Source organism: Argiope bruennichi, chromosome 6 (genome assembly GCF_947563725.1).
Source record: "Argiope bruennichi chromosome 6, qqArgBrue1.1, whole genome shotgun sequence".
Taxonomy (NCBI): Eukaryota; Metazoa; Arthropoda; class Arachnida; order Araneae; family Araneidae; genus Argiope; species Argiope bruennichi.
In genome coordinates this window covers 133,077,376-133,095,637 of record NC_079156.1, presented here as the reverse complement: position 1 = coordinate 133,095,637, position 18,262 = coordinate 133,077,376, and the positions used below count along the sequence as shown (strand labels likewise).

At 31.1% G+C, this 18,262-nt stretch overlaps 1 protein-coding gene across 8 annotated transcripts in view; it reads right to left on the bottom strand.

Annotated features, from left to right (window-relative positions):
- Nucleotides 1-18,262, bottom strand: part of LOC129971338 (multiple C2 and transmembrane domain-containing protein 1-like) — a 386,350-nt gene that overhangs the window by 67,714 nt on the left and 300,374 nt on the right. For 6 of the 8 annotated variants that reach the window (XM_056085007.1, XM_056085004.1, XM_056085008.1 and 3 more), the window contains exon 3: nucleotides 7,342-7,648. In XM_056085007.1, coding sequence (XP_055940982.1) covers nucleotides 7,342-7,425 — 84 coding nt within the window. In that variant the 5' untranslated portion in view covers nucleotides 7,426-7,648. Of the gene's footprint in view, nucleotides 1-7,341; nucleotides 7,649-17,350; nucleotides 17,636-18,262 lie in introns of those variants that run through there. The other 2 variants (XM_056085006.1, XM_056085001.1) reach the window with 2 other exon arrangements.

The window sequence follows — 18,262 nt, the reverse complement described above, 5'->3', positions numbered from 1 at the left end:
AGATAAGCAACGGCGAAGTGAAATTTAAGCAACGGAGAAATTATACCGGAATAATAATCAAAAGAATCTGAGAAACGAAATCAGGAATGGGAGGTGGGGAAATTTGAGGATTTCCTTTCAACGATGAAGCCTTTTTCAAGTCACGGAACTTTCATAATTTTAATCGCAAATATCTCGGAAAAATTTACAGTTAATTTCATGAAACTTTTTCCTGCATTTTATTACTGTATAGCGTACATTTCGAATTTTTCGGCCATCTCCTTTATTTTTTGAGTAACTTCTCCATTCCCTAGGGGTGCTGAAACCTGCCTTAACAAATTCAAAATAGTCACCGTATTATAATACGCTTTTCTTTCTGGTCATACGTGACACTGTTTTCAATTTAAGAACCTAAAAGGACTCGACCGATCGCATTGCATATCCGAATCTAGGCTCGAGATTAAAATTTAGCTTACTAATGGGAACGCACCATCATATTTTGAACTATTGTCAGCTGACAAGGACAGCACCCAGCCAGAATTCGAATACATTATGTCTTATAAGAAATATTTTAGAATGGAGTAAAAATATGAAAGTTAAATTGATTGCTTTTTTCGATAAATTAACTTTAAGGCATGCTTTAACAACAGACATCAAGTCATCAGCACAGGTCGTTAGAACGGAGCTTTAGACAGACAATCTTCAGTCAAAATGACAGACTTTAGAATTTTCGATTACGTCTTTAAAGTGATTTATTCAGTCAAAGGTCATGATATTTTATTGTTAAAAATTAATATTATTTTTGTGAAAATGCAACACTTCTGAGGAAAGGGTTTTTTTTTTAAAAAAAATTCGATCTTAATCTTTTAAAGCAGTGATAAAGATTTGACAAGAAAATGCTTTTGGATATGTTTAAGATGATTTCAAGGACATGACAATTTTATTTTTAAAAATAGATTGCGATACTGTATTAAACTCTAAAATTTTAATCCTTCCTCTACTTTTTCTGCCCTTTTCCATAAAAAAAACAATAAGAGAAATTTTAATCTCTAGAACAATTTTTAAGGAAATTTATTCCTAATAATAGTAGCAATAGTATGTACAATTTAACACGCACACGAGCTCAAAAGAAGTAACTAAAACAATGATGAATATAATTGTTAAATATCCTTTAAACATTAAAAAAAAATCGATTCAAATTTAAATCTAAATTGATCGAAATAAATCTGGTAGTAATGAAAAATTAATTTGTTGAGTTTTAAAATAATGTTAAAACATTGTGTGAGTTTGTACGTGTGTGTATGCGCACGCACCAGTTTATGTACAAAAATATATTTTAGAGTTATTGAGGGAATATGTTAAAATTTTGTAAAGCAAAAAAATGAATTTTGAATTCTTAATAAAAGTATATTTAAAATGTTAAAAAAATTCGTATTGAGGAACTACTACCAGAAATGTAATTAGATATTAAATTTAGTAAATCTAGGTCCAACAGTCTGTTCTGTAGAACGTTTAGAGATAAGTTTTCATTGGGAATGCGATAAATTCATCGGTCGTATGCAATCATATTAAAATTATTATGCTAAAGGAAGTTTACAATACTATCTATAAAGAAGAAAAATTTATTTTAATTAAAGCTGTGGATTGATTAAAACTCGTTTTGTATTTTCTCTTCAAAAAATTCTAATTTTCATAGGAAAACTGTATTTGCATAAAAGGCCAATAGATGTCACTCCAAGTCATGTCGCGGGAGTGGTAGAATATTAAATATGCAGCAACTGAAAGCAAAAGTTCTGACTAACATAATATTTTTAAAAATGTATAATCTACATAAGAAATAAACTTTACCGATGAAAGATAAATAAAGTTTTTGATTGTGATATAGCTCTGAATTATGGCATTAAGAATTAGTTTTTTATCTAGTTATACATTATAAATCGTGCACAATTCTTTAGAAAATTTAAAAGGGAAAAACGAAAGAACTGATGCTGTTAATTTTTTGTTTTTGATAGAATAAAAATCTCATAACAAAAATAATGCATTTTTAAAATAAAAAAATGGCGTTATAAACAAAAAAGACAATATAAGTCTATTAAATAAAGCAAATAATTCATTTTAAGATGATTGCTAGTAATTAAATTCAACACTTTAATTTTTTTTCTAACAATCATGTTCACTATGGAATGTGTTAAACATTAAAAAAAAATTTCAGCAAGCTATTTATTACGAAGGCTCGCTTTTAATTCTAAAAGAACGATGAAAATTCTAATTAAAAATATCTTTTGCTGCGTTAGTGAATCTGGGAGAAGAATAAATGATTAAATATTAATTTGAATTTCCGTAAAACAAAAATATTTTTCTTGAAACATGAGTTTTTAAATTTTTTTTTTATTACTGTAACGTCTTAAAAAATTCATGATTTGTTCAGATGTTAACAAAATAATGTTTTTAGATAGAATATTTTTTTATAAATTGCATTATTCAAAAAACATTTAAAATAATGTACAAGGCAATATATGAGACCTAAAACTACCAAATTTGACCGCACAGTTATTTCGTAGAAATTTAATGCTCACAGTTAAATGATTTTAAATTTGTAATAAGATTTTTTAGTTAAGCTATAAATCGTATTTTAATATTTTTACCTCGATCAGTTTGCAGCTTACTTTCGCTCGGGCACTATTCCAATTTTTTTAAAAAAAATTGCTTTTAATGATACTAAATTTATGACTATACAATACTTTTGGTAATTTTAATAAAATTTTAAAAATATTTTTAGGTATATTTACAACAATACTTTCCATTGTTTTAATATTGCATTTGCACACACTCAGATGACGACAATATTATATATAAACTTTCTGAGTATACATAATTATGAGACAATTTTAGAAATCAAATATTGGCAAATATTTTTTAGAATCAAGCTTAAAAACAAATATTTGGGCTGATATTTCGGACTAGAGATCGAATCTCCTTTATGTTTTTAGAGAGTTTCAAAGGCAAAGATAAATAAATAAAGAATACGAAAATATAAGTGGATGCGAAAATGAATTCTGACAGCAGAAGGAAAATCAATGGCATGATAGAGACAGCTAACCATTGCGTCCACTAGCAACGTACCTAAAATATATCTTCTGAAAACTACGTCAGACATGGAAAAAGAATTTATCTCTCCTGCACTATTTGCAGAAATTGGCAACATATATTCCGGTCTCTCGAGAAATTCCGAGATGATAGCTCAAGAAAAAAATGACTCAGGTGATGCTACAGGCAGACTTATTCGATTTTATTTACTTTCCATGAAACGCAGCCGCCGGAGACTGCTTAGCATCAAAATATATAACAACTTACGTAGTTGCAGAAAGTAACTTGAATCTATCCGCCAGAGAAGTGTAAAGAATAAAATGATTTTTATGAAATACACTATTATATTTATTAGTTATGTCAGGAAAATCAGTAGAACGACGATATTAAAACATTGTGTATGTGTGTATGTGTAATGATATTTTTAAATCTCATTTAAATCTAAATTAATTTTCTAATTTTCATCTGAAATGAACCAAGTTCAGTTCATTCCATAATGATCTCTTATCTCTTGATCCAATTCCCACATTTTTATTTAATTATTTCTAATACGCGCTCTAGAAATGACTATTGCTTTTTCTCACACTCAGAGCGAAGGAGTAAAAAATATCTGTCATCTACACATACCTTTCAAAGAATACATAAGATGTCCTTGCCTAAGTCGACATGTGGCAAAGAAATTCCTATCAGAATTTCATAATATATATAAAGAATCATTTTATTATTGCATGGAGAATGTAATCCTGAAACTATTTTTACTTTTTTGCATATAAAGTACGTTAGAAAAAGTACTGCAATGTCAAAAATTTCGAATTCGAAATTTTGAAGAATCTCCGCGTTTCAGACCACTCCGCATCCGGAAAACATATTTTTGGCATTATGCTCGTCTGTTTGTGAACATGATAACCAAAAATAGCTTTAAACTTAGTGTTTGAAATTCGGTAAATGGAATGATTACGATTAAATTTATGGATTCCTATGAAACTTTTAGCGAAATTCATGTCCAGGAAGTGTGTCTGCTCAAGTACGAGATCTACAGAATGCAAAAATCTAGGAAAATAAAATGAGGCATGCGAGCTTAGCAATTAAAATATAAGCTTTTATCAAATTGTAAACCCAATCCATGAAATAGTGGATCACCTGTAGGACTATCCTTTCACATGCATGTGTATGCTATAACTCATGAACAAAAACACGTAAATCAATGTCATTTGATTTATTGATTTACGTATATGAGTATGTCTTTTTGTGACTACCACTGTAGTTATGCTTCAAATTTTGATATCAATGGGTCGGCAAAAAGATACCCGAAAGATTTATACTTCGTAGTTATCATTCAGCTATAACATACAGGATATTCACGGCTTTACCCAAGGTCCGCAGTTGTAAGCGAATGAAGAGATAAAACCTTTATTGAAGATGATGCGAGAAAGCTTCGGGGAGATCCTCTCGTTGTTTTATATAATTTCCACTGTAATAATGGAATTATTTTTACTTCATTATTAGTTTTTTAAACATTTAAGTAAATAAAGATCGGGTCAGTAAAGGTAACCATTGTTTCATAGCATTTTTAAAATCATCATTATCATTTGTGTCTCAACACAAGCGGAAATAAATCGTCCTCACGTGATATCAAGTGATATCGAGTGGCTCCATTCTCATTTTTACTCATTTTAAACTTTACAATCACAACTTTATATCACAAGCAATGTCTTTGTTTGTTTGTGATATAATATATATAGTTTGTAATATAATGAAATGAATTGTAATGTATGGTAATGTAATTTGTAATATAATATCTCTAAATTGTCTAATGAATCAGGTGGATGCGAAATCTCTTGACAGTGCAGATTGTTAGAGATTGATCCAAGGGAACTTGGCTTTAGTTATTCGGTGCTTATAGGTGCTAATTTAAGTTTTAAAATTTTTGAATTAGGATTTTAATTAAAAAGAAATTTATGAAATGTTGTTACACAGCAGGATTAGAAGATATCATTTTAACATCATTTTTATATCCTTTTTAAATTGAAAAATATTTTCAGTTATACCCAGTTATAATTCCGTGCGATTTTTAATCTAATCATACAGGACCCTCCATCTAGTTAAAATGTTGTTCAGTTTTCTGTTTGGTAATGTGGGCCAGATATAAATTGTAGGATTAATTGTAGGAAGAGTATTACCAATCATTCGAGCTTTGAATGATATCCATTTGACTCTAAGGAACTTTTGTTAATGCAAAGCCCTATTTTTTAATTCGCCTTCTCGAAGAAATATTGAAACAGATAATTAAAATATGATTCATCGAGCCAAAGGAGTTTACGAATAGATAATAGAGTCAGGAGTCACGAGTAAAATATTTTAATTCATATGGTGTTGGAAAAATTGGCCAGAGGTAAAAAAGACGGAATATCATCGAACAGTAGCGTACACTGGAACGTTAGATGTTAGATACAAGATCGTTTGCCACGTGGAAGTGATATTGAACGAAAAATTACTTTTGATGTGTTAGATCGAAAACAGTCCCTAGTCCGCCGTCTTTGTTATTCGAAGCAAATGAAAAGTTCTTCTACGTACATTTAAGCAGATATAAACTGTTAAGTACGAGATTCCCAATCAGTTTTATAATTATAGTAACTACAGTCAGTGAAAACTTCAGTTGACAGTACAGCAGAAATTGAAGTTGTAGTAATACCTTTAGTTACTTTTAGTTACATGAGTTAGTTACCCTTAGTTACATGGATTACCGATAATACTTAACTACAACTCTATATTTAGAAAAAAATTTCATTCCATTTTATGGAACTGTTTCGACAATCCCGTAAAATGTATAATCCTCAATTATCAAATGCATGAGAGTCTCTCCAAAACACTCGAGCTCGAGTATCGCGTAATAATGTAAAAATGGTGACGAGGTTCGATAGAGGTTTCATTGTCGATGATGGGACATACTTTGGTCCAAGGGTTCTACTTATACGATTTGTATAATAGGGTCTTTTCGTAGTTCTCATTTTATTATCTGCTATGGTCCGGTCAATCAACTTCCTTGGTGTCTTAGTGACTAATAGATTTAAATATAACCATTCAACTTATGATTGATCATTTTTAATACATGCATGAACTTCATTAAAATCATGTACAGAATTTTTTCAGTAATCCTAAAATACCAGAACAAACGACTACCTGATTAACAAAGACCCTTGTTAGTGGGGGTTCGTTTGTTAAATTCTTTTTGAGATATTTTTTTAGAGATATTTAACAGATCCTATGCTTACTGCACGAAATATTACGATATATAAATATATATATTAAAAAATAAACAAATTAATTTAATACGCGAGAAATGTATTATAAAATGCAGGGTGATTATAAATGAACATCTCAAGTTATTAAAAGAAAACGAAATGAAGTAGACTTTGTTGCTTAGAAATTACAAATACTGGCTTAAAATTTAAACTTAACTCAGTTACAAGTGTTCATTACAAGCGCCTCCAAAAACTACGTACGATATCCAAAACCAGGATGATATGATAACTCTTTCCGTATTCTTTCAGCATCTCTGATGTGATCTTTGAAAGTCTGCAAATATGCATGACTTATCAGCACCAGGTGGTGGCTGGGTGGGGTGAGGGCAAACACCTATGGTTTGATGTGGCCCCAGAGAAAAATCAAGTATCGCCTTATACATATATCTGCATTTTTTTAAAAGCTTCACACCAAATATGCAGAAAAAATGTGGGATAAGTTATCGTACTGCTTCTATATCCTTTGTATTTATTTAGGGACTCACACTGAACAGTTATAACTGTGTTGATTCAAACTTTCAAATGCTATTTTTGATTTCCGAGGAATGATAAAGCTGTATTTTGTTTTGTTTTTTAATAGTCCTGCAATGTTGGGATATTCATTTATAATCTCTCTGTAAAATTTTAAATCTAAGCAGCAAGTTCACTTCGCGCAAAGGTTATTGATATCCGTATGAAGTGCCTTGCTTCTCTTTTAGCACTTTCCATTCGCCTTTTCAAAATACTTGACTATTAGAAGACCGGATAGAAAAACATTGCTGTACTGTCAACTTCGATCGCCACTGTCATCACCATCTACACCGTAACTGTATTCTCACCGAGCGACAAGGACCTAACTTGCTAAATGACGAAACTGATCTACGGCACATGGGCAAAAAGTGTATATCTTGTCTTTGATTATTTATCTTATCTCGAGTAAGGCACTTATTTCCTATGGGCTGTAGCAAAAAGAGAGTCATGCAATCAACATTACCATATCATCATCATCATCTTGTGGCCAACTCACCACGATCCCCGGCTGGGAGGGGACGTCGATGGTGATGCCGGAGTCTCTCATGGTGTCGTCGTCGTCGTCTGGGTGGACGCTTCTGGCTTTGCCTCTGGCGGGGGAGGATGAAGCCGAGGAGTTTCTGTGGATGGTGGGATCGCTGTAGCTGACGCCGTCCGAGATCTTCACGCCCGACGGCAGGACATCACCTTGAGCCACGGAAGCGAGGTCACTGGTGGACACGTTTGGGTGGCTGGCACACAAGCGCTGCTGGCTGTGAAGAGCGGCTTTCCTGGAGAGAAGAGAACGTCATGAAACAACTGACGAAAACTGTTCATTCTTTCATTCAAATAAAGAACTCAACAAAATAATTATCATTCAACTTGATATTCCTTTTTATAATTAGTTAGAACTTTATTACTGCATAAATAATTGATTTTCAGTCATAAAAACTGAATAATCAGCACTCAATTTGATATTCCTTGTTATAATTGGTTAGAACGTTATTACTACATAAATAATTGATTTTCAATAATAAAAATCAAAATCTACCAGTTCTAATCCTCGGCAACCATTTTTCCAAATGCTAAATTACAATCTTCTCATCATTTATAATATTCTAAAAAGACTAAACTATCATAAAATACTAGAAACATCGATGAGATCTCTTTTTAAACCAAGCATCTCCTCTCAACAGCTTTATTCCTTAAATCTGGAAAACTTTTCGTTTATTAAATGCATTACTGTATAATATGTGAAATAAGTATAAGCGAAATATGTATAAGATGATGTGAAATTGCTTTTCACATCATCTTCAATACGATTTATATTTAATATTTAATGTGTGCCCTTTTCCACACATATTACATGTTTATCACAACTTTTTTACCTTAAAAATATTATTTTATTACTCTAATCATATAAAGAACCCTTCTGCAGTAGAAAAAGGATTAAAAATGGTGTAAAATGAGAGTTATTATTTTTCTATGGATATATTGAATGGCATGTAATATATCAGTATAGAACGTTTATTTACAGAGTGATTTGAAAGATACTGAAAATCTTATGAAATAGCTCTGACAAAAAAAAAAAAAAAAAAAAAAAATCCGTTTCACACAAAAGCGCCTAATCCGAAATGTCATGTGTATATGCTATAGATTGTTGATAGATCAGAGGTGAATTGGATGAAATAGATGAAATGAACATAGGAAGGAGTCACAGCAATCCCGAGATGGAAAACAAGCAATTCGTATAATGAGGCAATAGATGGAAATGGGTGAACATGACAAGCTTCACGCTACAACTATGCACACTTGTGACGTGAAAAATTTCTGGACAGATGCGAGAGCCCTCATAAATTGTTTACATTAGCCATTGTTTGAAATTAGATGTTTCATAGATCTGTTTTCTATGAGATTTTTTCCGAAAGGCTCTTTTATAGAAAGTGTATTCAATTTCACGAAATGATCAACCATGGAGAATAATTTACTTTATCTTGAATGGACTTTTCGCATGATTATCCTTTATACATACAATATACGATACAAGTCACCTGAATTTTTTTTTAATTCTTGAGTCCATCGTTATTGATAAAATCTGATACTCTAAACAAAATCTGCGTGATTTTTTAGAATAACTGATATATTAATACATCATTTCTTTGATATTTAAATAAGGAAACTGGAGTGATGCTATTACTTTTTCGTTTACGAATTATAAAGAAAGAATTGTAATCATTAAAAAAAATTAGAATTCTACATTTTGTCAAATCTCCACTTTTAAGATCTCCTCGAAACCGAGAAGCATATTTTTGTTACTATATCTGTTCCCCTACCCATTTGTCTGTGGATACGATAGCTCAAAAACACTTTGATCTAAACGGATGAAATTTTGCATATAGACTTTAGACAAAATTTGTTTATTTCTATCAGATTTTGAACAAAATTATTTAGAGGAAGTCTATCTGCCTGACTGTATGAATAAAAATGAGCTCCAAAAGTACAAACCTAGCGAGTTAGATAGATAAAAAATATTTTCTTTCTCATGCACGTAAAGTTTCAGAAGTCTCAAAGACTTAGTAGAGTCTCAATTTTAGAAGTCTCAAGGACCTAGAAGAATCTTAGTTTCAGAAGTCTCAAAGGCCTGATGAAGTCTCCATTTCAGGATCAAAAGAATGACAAAATTAAGATTGACTATATACCAAAGACAACCGTGTAACCCTAAAACATACATCATTTTCGAAATCAAATATTCTTCAGAAGCATCAGTGTAGCTATTTAGAAATGGAAACAATGGCTCTGATGTCATTTTAAACTGACTATCATTCGAAATGATCTGTCCCAAAATGGCATGTTTGAAAAAGGCGCTTTAATCTATAAAACTAAACTAAAGGGTAAAAATGAATGAAATCAGATGGATATTTGTCACAAAAGTCTGCAATTATTTCTACCAAAACCGAAAAGTAAATAGAGGAAACCGAGAAACACAGAGAGTTAGAAGTGATAGAGTGTTAGAAACAATGAATGTACAGCTAATCGATATCCGTCATCGGTCATTTAACCCTTCCTGCTGTCGGATCGAATATTGGACGCCACATTGAAAAACTACCGAAACAGAAATCTCGCCAAAAGCTCAATCAGTCTCTTTAGAAGAGTTAATCTCCTTTTTGGAAAAGCTATCTGTTTTTCTCATATCACCCAGTAAAAAAATGAAAGTTTGCTGTTAGCGAAAATTGCAAAATTCAATTCCAAACAAACGAATTTAGTTCCTTTCTTTTTAATAAAGTGAGAAAAGCGCCATAAAAGTGCAGGTAACAATCACGAAAGTAGTTACCGACGTTTCCGCTCTAGAGAATCACTTTTCATTCACAAGGGATTCTTTTTTGGAAAGATACATTGTTTAATGTTTAAAATCTCTTCATGTCACTTTAGGAGTTTGACCTGAATATAAAATTAAAAATTATTTACATATTGAAAGCGGTAATGAGTAAAGATGAAGTTCATTCTGATATAAATGTCACTGCACATCTCACTAAGCTCTTGCTCTACTTTTTAAATAATAATTTGTGAAATTCACCATCAAAACATATCATTCGGTTGGAAATAATCATTACACAGAACTTCCTTGACACCGGAAATATTGAATAACTTTTCATTTGTAGTTCTTAGCTTTTATAGTGTTATTCACCTAATTTTATAACTTATAGAAAACCTGACTATAATATAACAGTTGGAAGTTTAAGTCAGGAAAATAGAAGCGCAATAATCCAAGTTCCAATAAAAATAAATATAAAGCCTACCCTGGGGATATTTCTTAGAAGTTACAGATAATATTATTATGACAAAAATACTGGGAGGAAAATATATTGTTTCACCAATATGGCTTCGGTAGTACCGGAAATGGCAGCATGCGGGTAATATTATCCTTTTATTACAATTTTTATGATTCGGAAAATAAGGAATAAAACGAGGTTTGGGATAGTCATAGTATTAACTAAAGGCCTCCGTTTAAAATAATAGACAAATAATGCAATCCAAATGTTCACTAGAATACAAGGCCGCGGGACTGAATTTTAAAATGAACGAGCAATGAGTTTAATGTTTACAGATTTACATAGAATACATCTTTATGGAGCAAACCGTCGGATCTACGACAATTAGATGCGGAACAGTTATTTGTGAGGAATAGACCTTTCTACTAAAAAGAATCTTAAAAAAGTAATTAGAAATGAATAGAAGCCTGATTTTTTTTCAGTCATTTTAGAGCATATCTTTAAGCAATTTTGAAATAAATTAAAAATTAAAAATGATGACAATCAGTCATTATTTTCAATGACTGATAATGATGAATTAAGATTCTAATTATGTTTACTAACAACTTTTTTCAAATTCTAATACATTTTTCAAACTCTTTTTAAATATATTTTATAAAAAGACTTTTTATCGTAACTAGTTACTGGATTTATATTCAAGAACTTTGCGAAATTTCATGTTTTCGTATGCACGTGCGTACAAAAAAATTCATATACTATTTCTATGCATATTATTGCAGTTATGTAATTAAAAGAGAATTTAAAAAACAAAATAAAGAATCCTATCTAAAACATTATTTATCTGCAGTTGTTCGAACTCTTTTCTTACATTTTAAAAAAATATTTCCTTAAATTTTTAATTAATTTATATTCTATACCAGATGTTCTTTTTTCATCACCTCTACGCTTCAACACGTTGAATGCCACACGAGTTTTACAAGATTTTCCAGTGACGTCCCGAGGCTATTTTTTTTTATTATGCGATATATATAACGTTGAAATACTCTATGCAGCCGATAATTCACGGTGTATATTCATGTTTTAATGAATTCATTTATTGGGAGTCACCGGTGAACTCCCCGACGTCATAACATTATCATAACATTTTGGAAGTATTCTCAAAATGTTATCATAATGAAAGTATTTGCAAAATGTTCTGATAATGAAATTTAGGTTTACATTTCTCCATACGAAAACGTGCTAAAAAACAACGACATGAATGAAAAGTAATGGCGAGGAAGACTAGAACTGTGCAATTTTGCAAGATGTACTATCAAATAAATTCACAACAAGTAGGAAGGAGAATACATTATCCTAAGAAAAGTCGTAACATATTATAAAGACTGTTTTGGTTCACTCTTTATTTGTTTGGAGTGCTTCAATACGACACATTGCAATGTGTGCGAATGATAGGATTATATTTTAAGTATTATTTTTTTTTTTAATATTTTATATTTCGTTTCTACATATCATTATAGTAACGATGGCAATAATGAAAGTTATTTAAAGTATCGACAACTGTTCAAATTATCCATTTTTAAAAGTCTTGGCGCATATGTCATTTGTGATGCCCCAGCCATGATGACTTTCGATCACCGGTGACACCCCACGGTTTTCAACGTGTTATTCTCTTGAATACTAGTAACAAGAAGCATAAACCAGAAGTGTAGGAATAAAAACAATGTAGCAAATGGGGAAGTAACCAAAAGAATTGTAGAATAATATTGATTTAATATGGAAAAACTATTCCGCAAATAGAGCGCGTTCATTTTATATCTGTTGCACATAGGTATGGATTCAAAGAGGCAGAAAGTATGTTTTAATAATCAAATGAGAATCTACTCAGAGGTAAAAAAATCACAAATCATAAGAAATTCAGGAAAGGAGACACAGTGATTTTCCACAAAAATAAATAAATAAATAAAAGCAAAAAAATGAGACCATTTATTTAATCCACTACTGCCAAAATGAATAGAAAGGAGTAGAAAAGTTTCATTTAAACTAGTACCATCAAGGATAAGATGGTACTAGTTTAAATGAAAGGACTTAATGAACCGTTTTATTTCTTTACCTACGATTAGGTCTCTTTACAGAAAAGAGTTAAAAAAAGAAACTTAATAGGTCTATACCAATTAAGACAAAAAGAAAAGACATTATTGGTAACTTTCCGTGACTGCTACACCACAACTTCCGTTTTCGTGTTTCTCTCATGATGGAATGCACGCATTTATGTTGCCATGGCGAAGATTTTTTTTAAAAATCCAATGGACATTTTTTTTTTTTTTTGATTTTTGAGTGTACTTTAGCCCTAAATTGGGTAGAAAAGCCACAAATTGGATGAGAAAACCATAAAATACGATTCATTTACCTAGAATTTTTAAATGATCACGTTCATATACAAACGAATACATGGAATGATAGAGAATGCAGTTGACATATTGAATTCAAAGTATCATACAAATACAAATCTGGTGTAAAAACCATGCATCACATTTAATTCTAACCAAAACCTAGTTCGTTGTTATCAAGTTCATGGAAAATCAGATAAGCATGATTCTAAAAATATGCACTTCAGTTTCATGAGAGGTTAAAAACATTGAGATTTATCGAGATCTCACTGTAAAAAATCTTGTGTTATTGCAAATCTTTCTTTTATATTTTGCATTTACGGGAAATTGAAAAGGATTGAAAATTGGAGTTTGTGAAGAATAGTCAATTTTTTAAAGGTATATGATCATGCCATTTAATATCATATATGATCATGTAATTAATCATTATGTACCTACGAAATGTAAAATAGAGATTCTATTAGTCTCTAGTCTTGTTTCCAACTTTAATACAGACAGAAATTTCAAATATAGAAGACCCCCTTCCCTCTTTAAACTGCCGCACCACACCAGCGGGAAGACGTTTGGCCCCGACGGATGTAAAGTACACCAGACGCGCTTAAATGACGGTTCTTTGGTATAATAGGGTCTCGAACCTGAAGCCTTCCAGTTCCGAAGCCGAGAACTTACCACCAGGCCACCGCGGCCACGCCATTTAATTAAGAAGAGTGGACAAATTCGTAGAGGGTTAAATCCAAATATAGGGTTAATTTGTTAAACGCAGCATTTTAGAGTGTAACGTTTCAACTTTAGATTAATTTATAAAAAATTACTCCCGCAGAAATCATCAACAATATTAATTTTCGTTCCACCTGAAAGTATGCATTTAAAAAATTAATTATTGGATTTGGTTTCTTTCCGAATTTAGTTTTTTTTTTATTCTGTACAAAGACAATGGGCCATTGGTGACGAAACAAAAAAAATTTTTATGTCTCACACTATTGTTCGAATTATATCTTTGAATGCCAAAAAAATGGCAACAATAAAAGACTTATCTAAAATATCAAGGAAGATCATTTGTTTATGCAAGAATTTTCAAAAATTCTTACGCCAAACCAGAAGGAACTGAATAAAAGGTCGCAGTGTTTCTATAATATATTAAAAGAGGCAACATAGAAATAAACATTTTCGTTTCGAGGGTTAAATTGCACAAGGTAAACATGGTAAACCATGTTTTAGAGTAAAAGAATGTTCAATAGTTATGAAAAAAAATCATCTTTTTTTAATTGAACTAAATAAGCTAATATAACTTATAGATCTCTAAAACAGAATACGCTCTAATGAAAAATAAAGAATTATTCCATTCATTTTATGAGTTACCAGAATCAGAAAATACAAATCCTAATTTAATTAGATTAATACTCCCTTTGAATTTTCAGAAGAGCTACTTGTGGCAGGTTATGTAATTTCTAACCATGATCGGTTAACAAGGCTAATACCTGGAAGGATCATTCATATCCAAACTTATACACCACACAAAATGCGGAATTTCAGTTTCGACGAATAAGCATGCATTACATCCACATGCATGGTGGAAGCGAGTATCGATTTTGTGACCTTCCATAATCTACTAAAAGTTATAATCACATGAATTATCTTTCAAATTCGAACATTCTGAACGGACTAATTTTGCTGTATCAATGTGGGAATTTCACAACCAGCCATTAGAGATAAAATTTCTGAAATTTTAGGCGTAGTTGGGAAAAGAGAGAATTTTGATTTAATATCGTTGTTTTTAGTTTAGTTATATTAATGTACCGTTTTAATGCAATACTAGGGATATTTTGGGGCAAACCTCGTCATTTTGAACCGCGGTCCGATGACGAGGACGACACCTGAGCTGGCACCCCCTCTCCACACCACACCATACCATACCAGCGGGAGAAATTTGGTCCGGACGTTTACACGACGGTTCTTTGGTGAAATATGGTCCCGAACCTGAAACCCTCCGGTTCCGAAGCCGAGACCTTACCACCAGGCTACCGCGGCCTCTATTTAATATCGATACAGCTCTGTCTAAATATTGCCATTTCTATCGTGAAATATGAACTTTTTTTAAAACCAACACTTTCTATCTTCTTTTAAGCAGATAATCACTTGGTGAAGCAGAGGTCACTTATACCAAACATCATGCATCTAATTTCGAAGTAATTTCTTTAATGTATCTAAATTAATTTTAAAAGATAGGTTGTATTAATATATTATTTACTAATAAATCAGTTAACCTTTGAACTACGAGTAAAACTAAATACGCCTTCAACATAATTGCATAAAAAATGAAAAAAAAATCCTTTTTAAAAATACAAAAAATTACTAGTGGATATCTGCATATCTACTGGCGATCTCTGTACAAAATAAATTACAAAATATTAATCGTAATTTAAACTATCGAAGGTAGCTTCAATGAATCATTGGTTGAAAACAACCAGATTCGGAGCATTCGAAACGTTTTTCAAAAAGAGCAATATGAAGCTAAACTTTTTTGAATAATACTCATTGGGATTTTCAGCGAAAGGTCGCTATCTCCAATGCTGAACTTGCCATTCAGGCAGCTATTTTTAATATTGTTGCCCTGACAATGCTATTGAGCAGCCAAATAATATTAAAAATTTATTAAATTAATTTTAATACATTAGTTATTGCATCAAATAATACAGTCATAATTATGACAAAATTGCCATCTTTTTTTAAAAACATGATTTCCAATCTAGCAATATTATAAACATCAGCAAAACTTTCTAGAAATATTTGAAATTTCTATGAAGAAAAATCTGGTTGGTGGTTCTGACACAAAAAAACGTCAAATCAATTAATTTGAAACTAGACTTTTGCAAAAAAATTTAAAGGAAACGATAATAATGATGTTAACCTGCTAAATAAACAACTAAATTTCTGCTTCAAAATATTATATGCATTTTTTTTTGAGCTCATGCACATCTTCCAAAAAGATCAACAGAAGTGTTCTTTCCACTTATGTGCACAATACAGAGCATTTAGAAACCAGCTTCGAAATGTGGCGCGGAGAATTGAGTACGTATTTTTGACCAAATGAGATAAATGTAATGGATTGCAAATATAATAGAGATAACCGATGACGGTGTTCTCACTAAATATACTAAATTTCATTTATCTTGCTTATTGTGTTTTTGAGTAATTGTATTCCATAGACACTGACACATAAACAAACAGATTGTCAAATCAAATCGAGGAATTTGATTCAAAATTACATACAGATGTACGATTATCATGCAAAGTAGTACATATATTAAAATTTATCCTTCTAACCTAGGTCGTTTTTGAATATCACGTTGTCATAGTCACTCATATACGTACTGTCGAAACGTTGGCGGATTAAAAATTTGGCGCAGATTTAAACCATACATGAAACGAATTCTTGGCGATTGTCACTTATCGTGATCACAAAGAAAAGAGTAGACAGTCCACTTCTAGTGGTTGTATTTTTTCTGAGATAGGACAGAAAATTGAAATTATAGTATAAAGACAGCAAACCAAATTTTATCCTTTTAGTAATCAGCAGATAATCAGTAGATATTTAGTATTTAGTAGGTAATCATAGACAATAAAACATGTATGAAAGAAAAAAGTCGACATTACTTTTGGTGTGTAATTATATCGTTTCTTTTACATTTGTATGAGGTGGTTGATAAAATTCAGTGTGTTACTTGAAGAGAAAGTTTCTATTGACGAGTTCCCCATGAAGGAGTGATTTATCTAGTTAAAAAATTGCTTCTTATTTGTTGTCAGATATGCTGCCAATGTTTGATGCTGTATTTGAAAATTATATTAGATATAAGCTAGATTTTTTTGGGAAATACTATATGTTAACAAATGTTTAATTTTGAAAAAAAAAATTTCAAAATAAATACGCCATATTATTATCTGGATTTTTTAAGTATTTTTTACGTAAATTATGACTATTTTCCTATAATAAATTATTTTTTAAAATTCAAAACAAATAATAATGCATTTAAGGGCTAAAAAAATCCAGTACAAAGATGTTCTAAAAATGTCTTTTTTCAGACTCATGGAAAGTTTAAATGAAGACTTTTCAAAATTTCGATATGTGAACCAAGATTCATCCATATTTTGACAACTGAAATACTTTGTTCTTCGTACATTAACTTACAAAAAAGATAAAAAAATGAAATTTGAAAAAAGTCTAGCGCACGCAATGAGAATAAGTATGCTCAGTTAAATTTCATATTTTCGAAATTAATTATGACATTTATAAAACTTACTTTATAATATAGTGAGAAAAATATTAGTATATACTTACAAAAATCGCATTATGACATTTCTTTCGCGGTGTTTTTTCGAAGGTGCCATGATTATTTTTATATCTCATCAGTCATTCGAATTATCTATGACCGCCACTGTCGACGTCCTCTTTGAAAATGTTCAAAGCTGGTCAATTTCATCTGGATAACACAGAATATCCATTATCTCCAGTCCAATCAAGATCATATCACCTGCGATTCATACCACAAAAAACCCCACACAATAATGCGGCAATCATTGACAGAACAATGCGAAACTCTTCCTGGCTTTAATTCCTTCTTCTGTTTTCAAGAATTACGCACTATACAACAGAAGTGATTCGACTGATAAAAAAAGAATTGTTCTGCTAAAACCGAAACATTCGGATGCGCAGGCATCGAATTATGCATGTGACAGTACGATTCAGATTTCAAGTTCAAATGCCTCAATGGTTTGGATTTGAAATATGTTCTTAAAAATCGTCACGAAATTGTAATTGTGTTATCAGATTGTCGCTATAGGAACGCTTTTAGAATTTCTTTTCTCTGTTGGCGTGGTGACGTAGATTATCGTTTGCTCCTTTTTCTTTCATTCTAAGAAATGAGTGAAATCTGGACTGAAAATGACCACTTGTCAATGGATTTTTGTGTAATAAATGAAGAATTAAGTTAGAAGTATTTATTACAGTTCATTACAAATAGGAAACTCAATAACTGAAAGTAACTTTATTTAACCTTTGGTCGGAAGTAAGGTTTCTTCGAATTAGAAAAGAAATAATGATAATAATAATAATCACGGTCAGCTCCGCCTTTTAAATTCATAGATTTCAGTTCATAAATATGGATTGAGGGTCCAGATAAATAAACGAAAAAGAATTAATATTCAATATAAAAAGGGGATAGTTTTCTTATATAAAAATTAATACAACTTT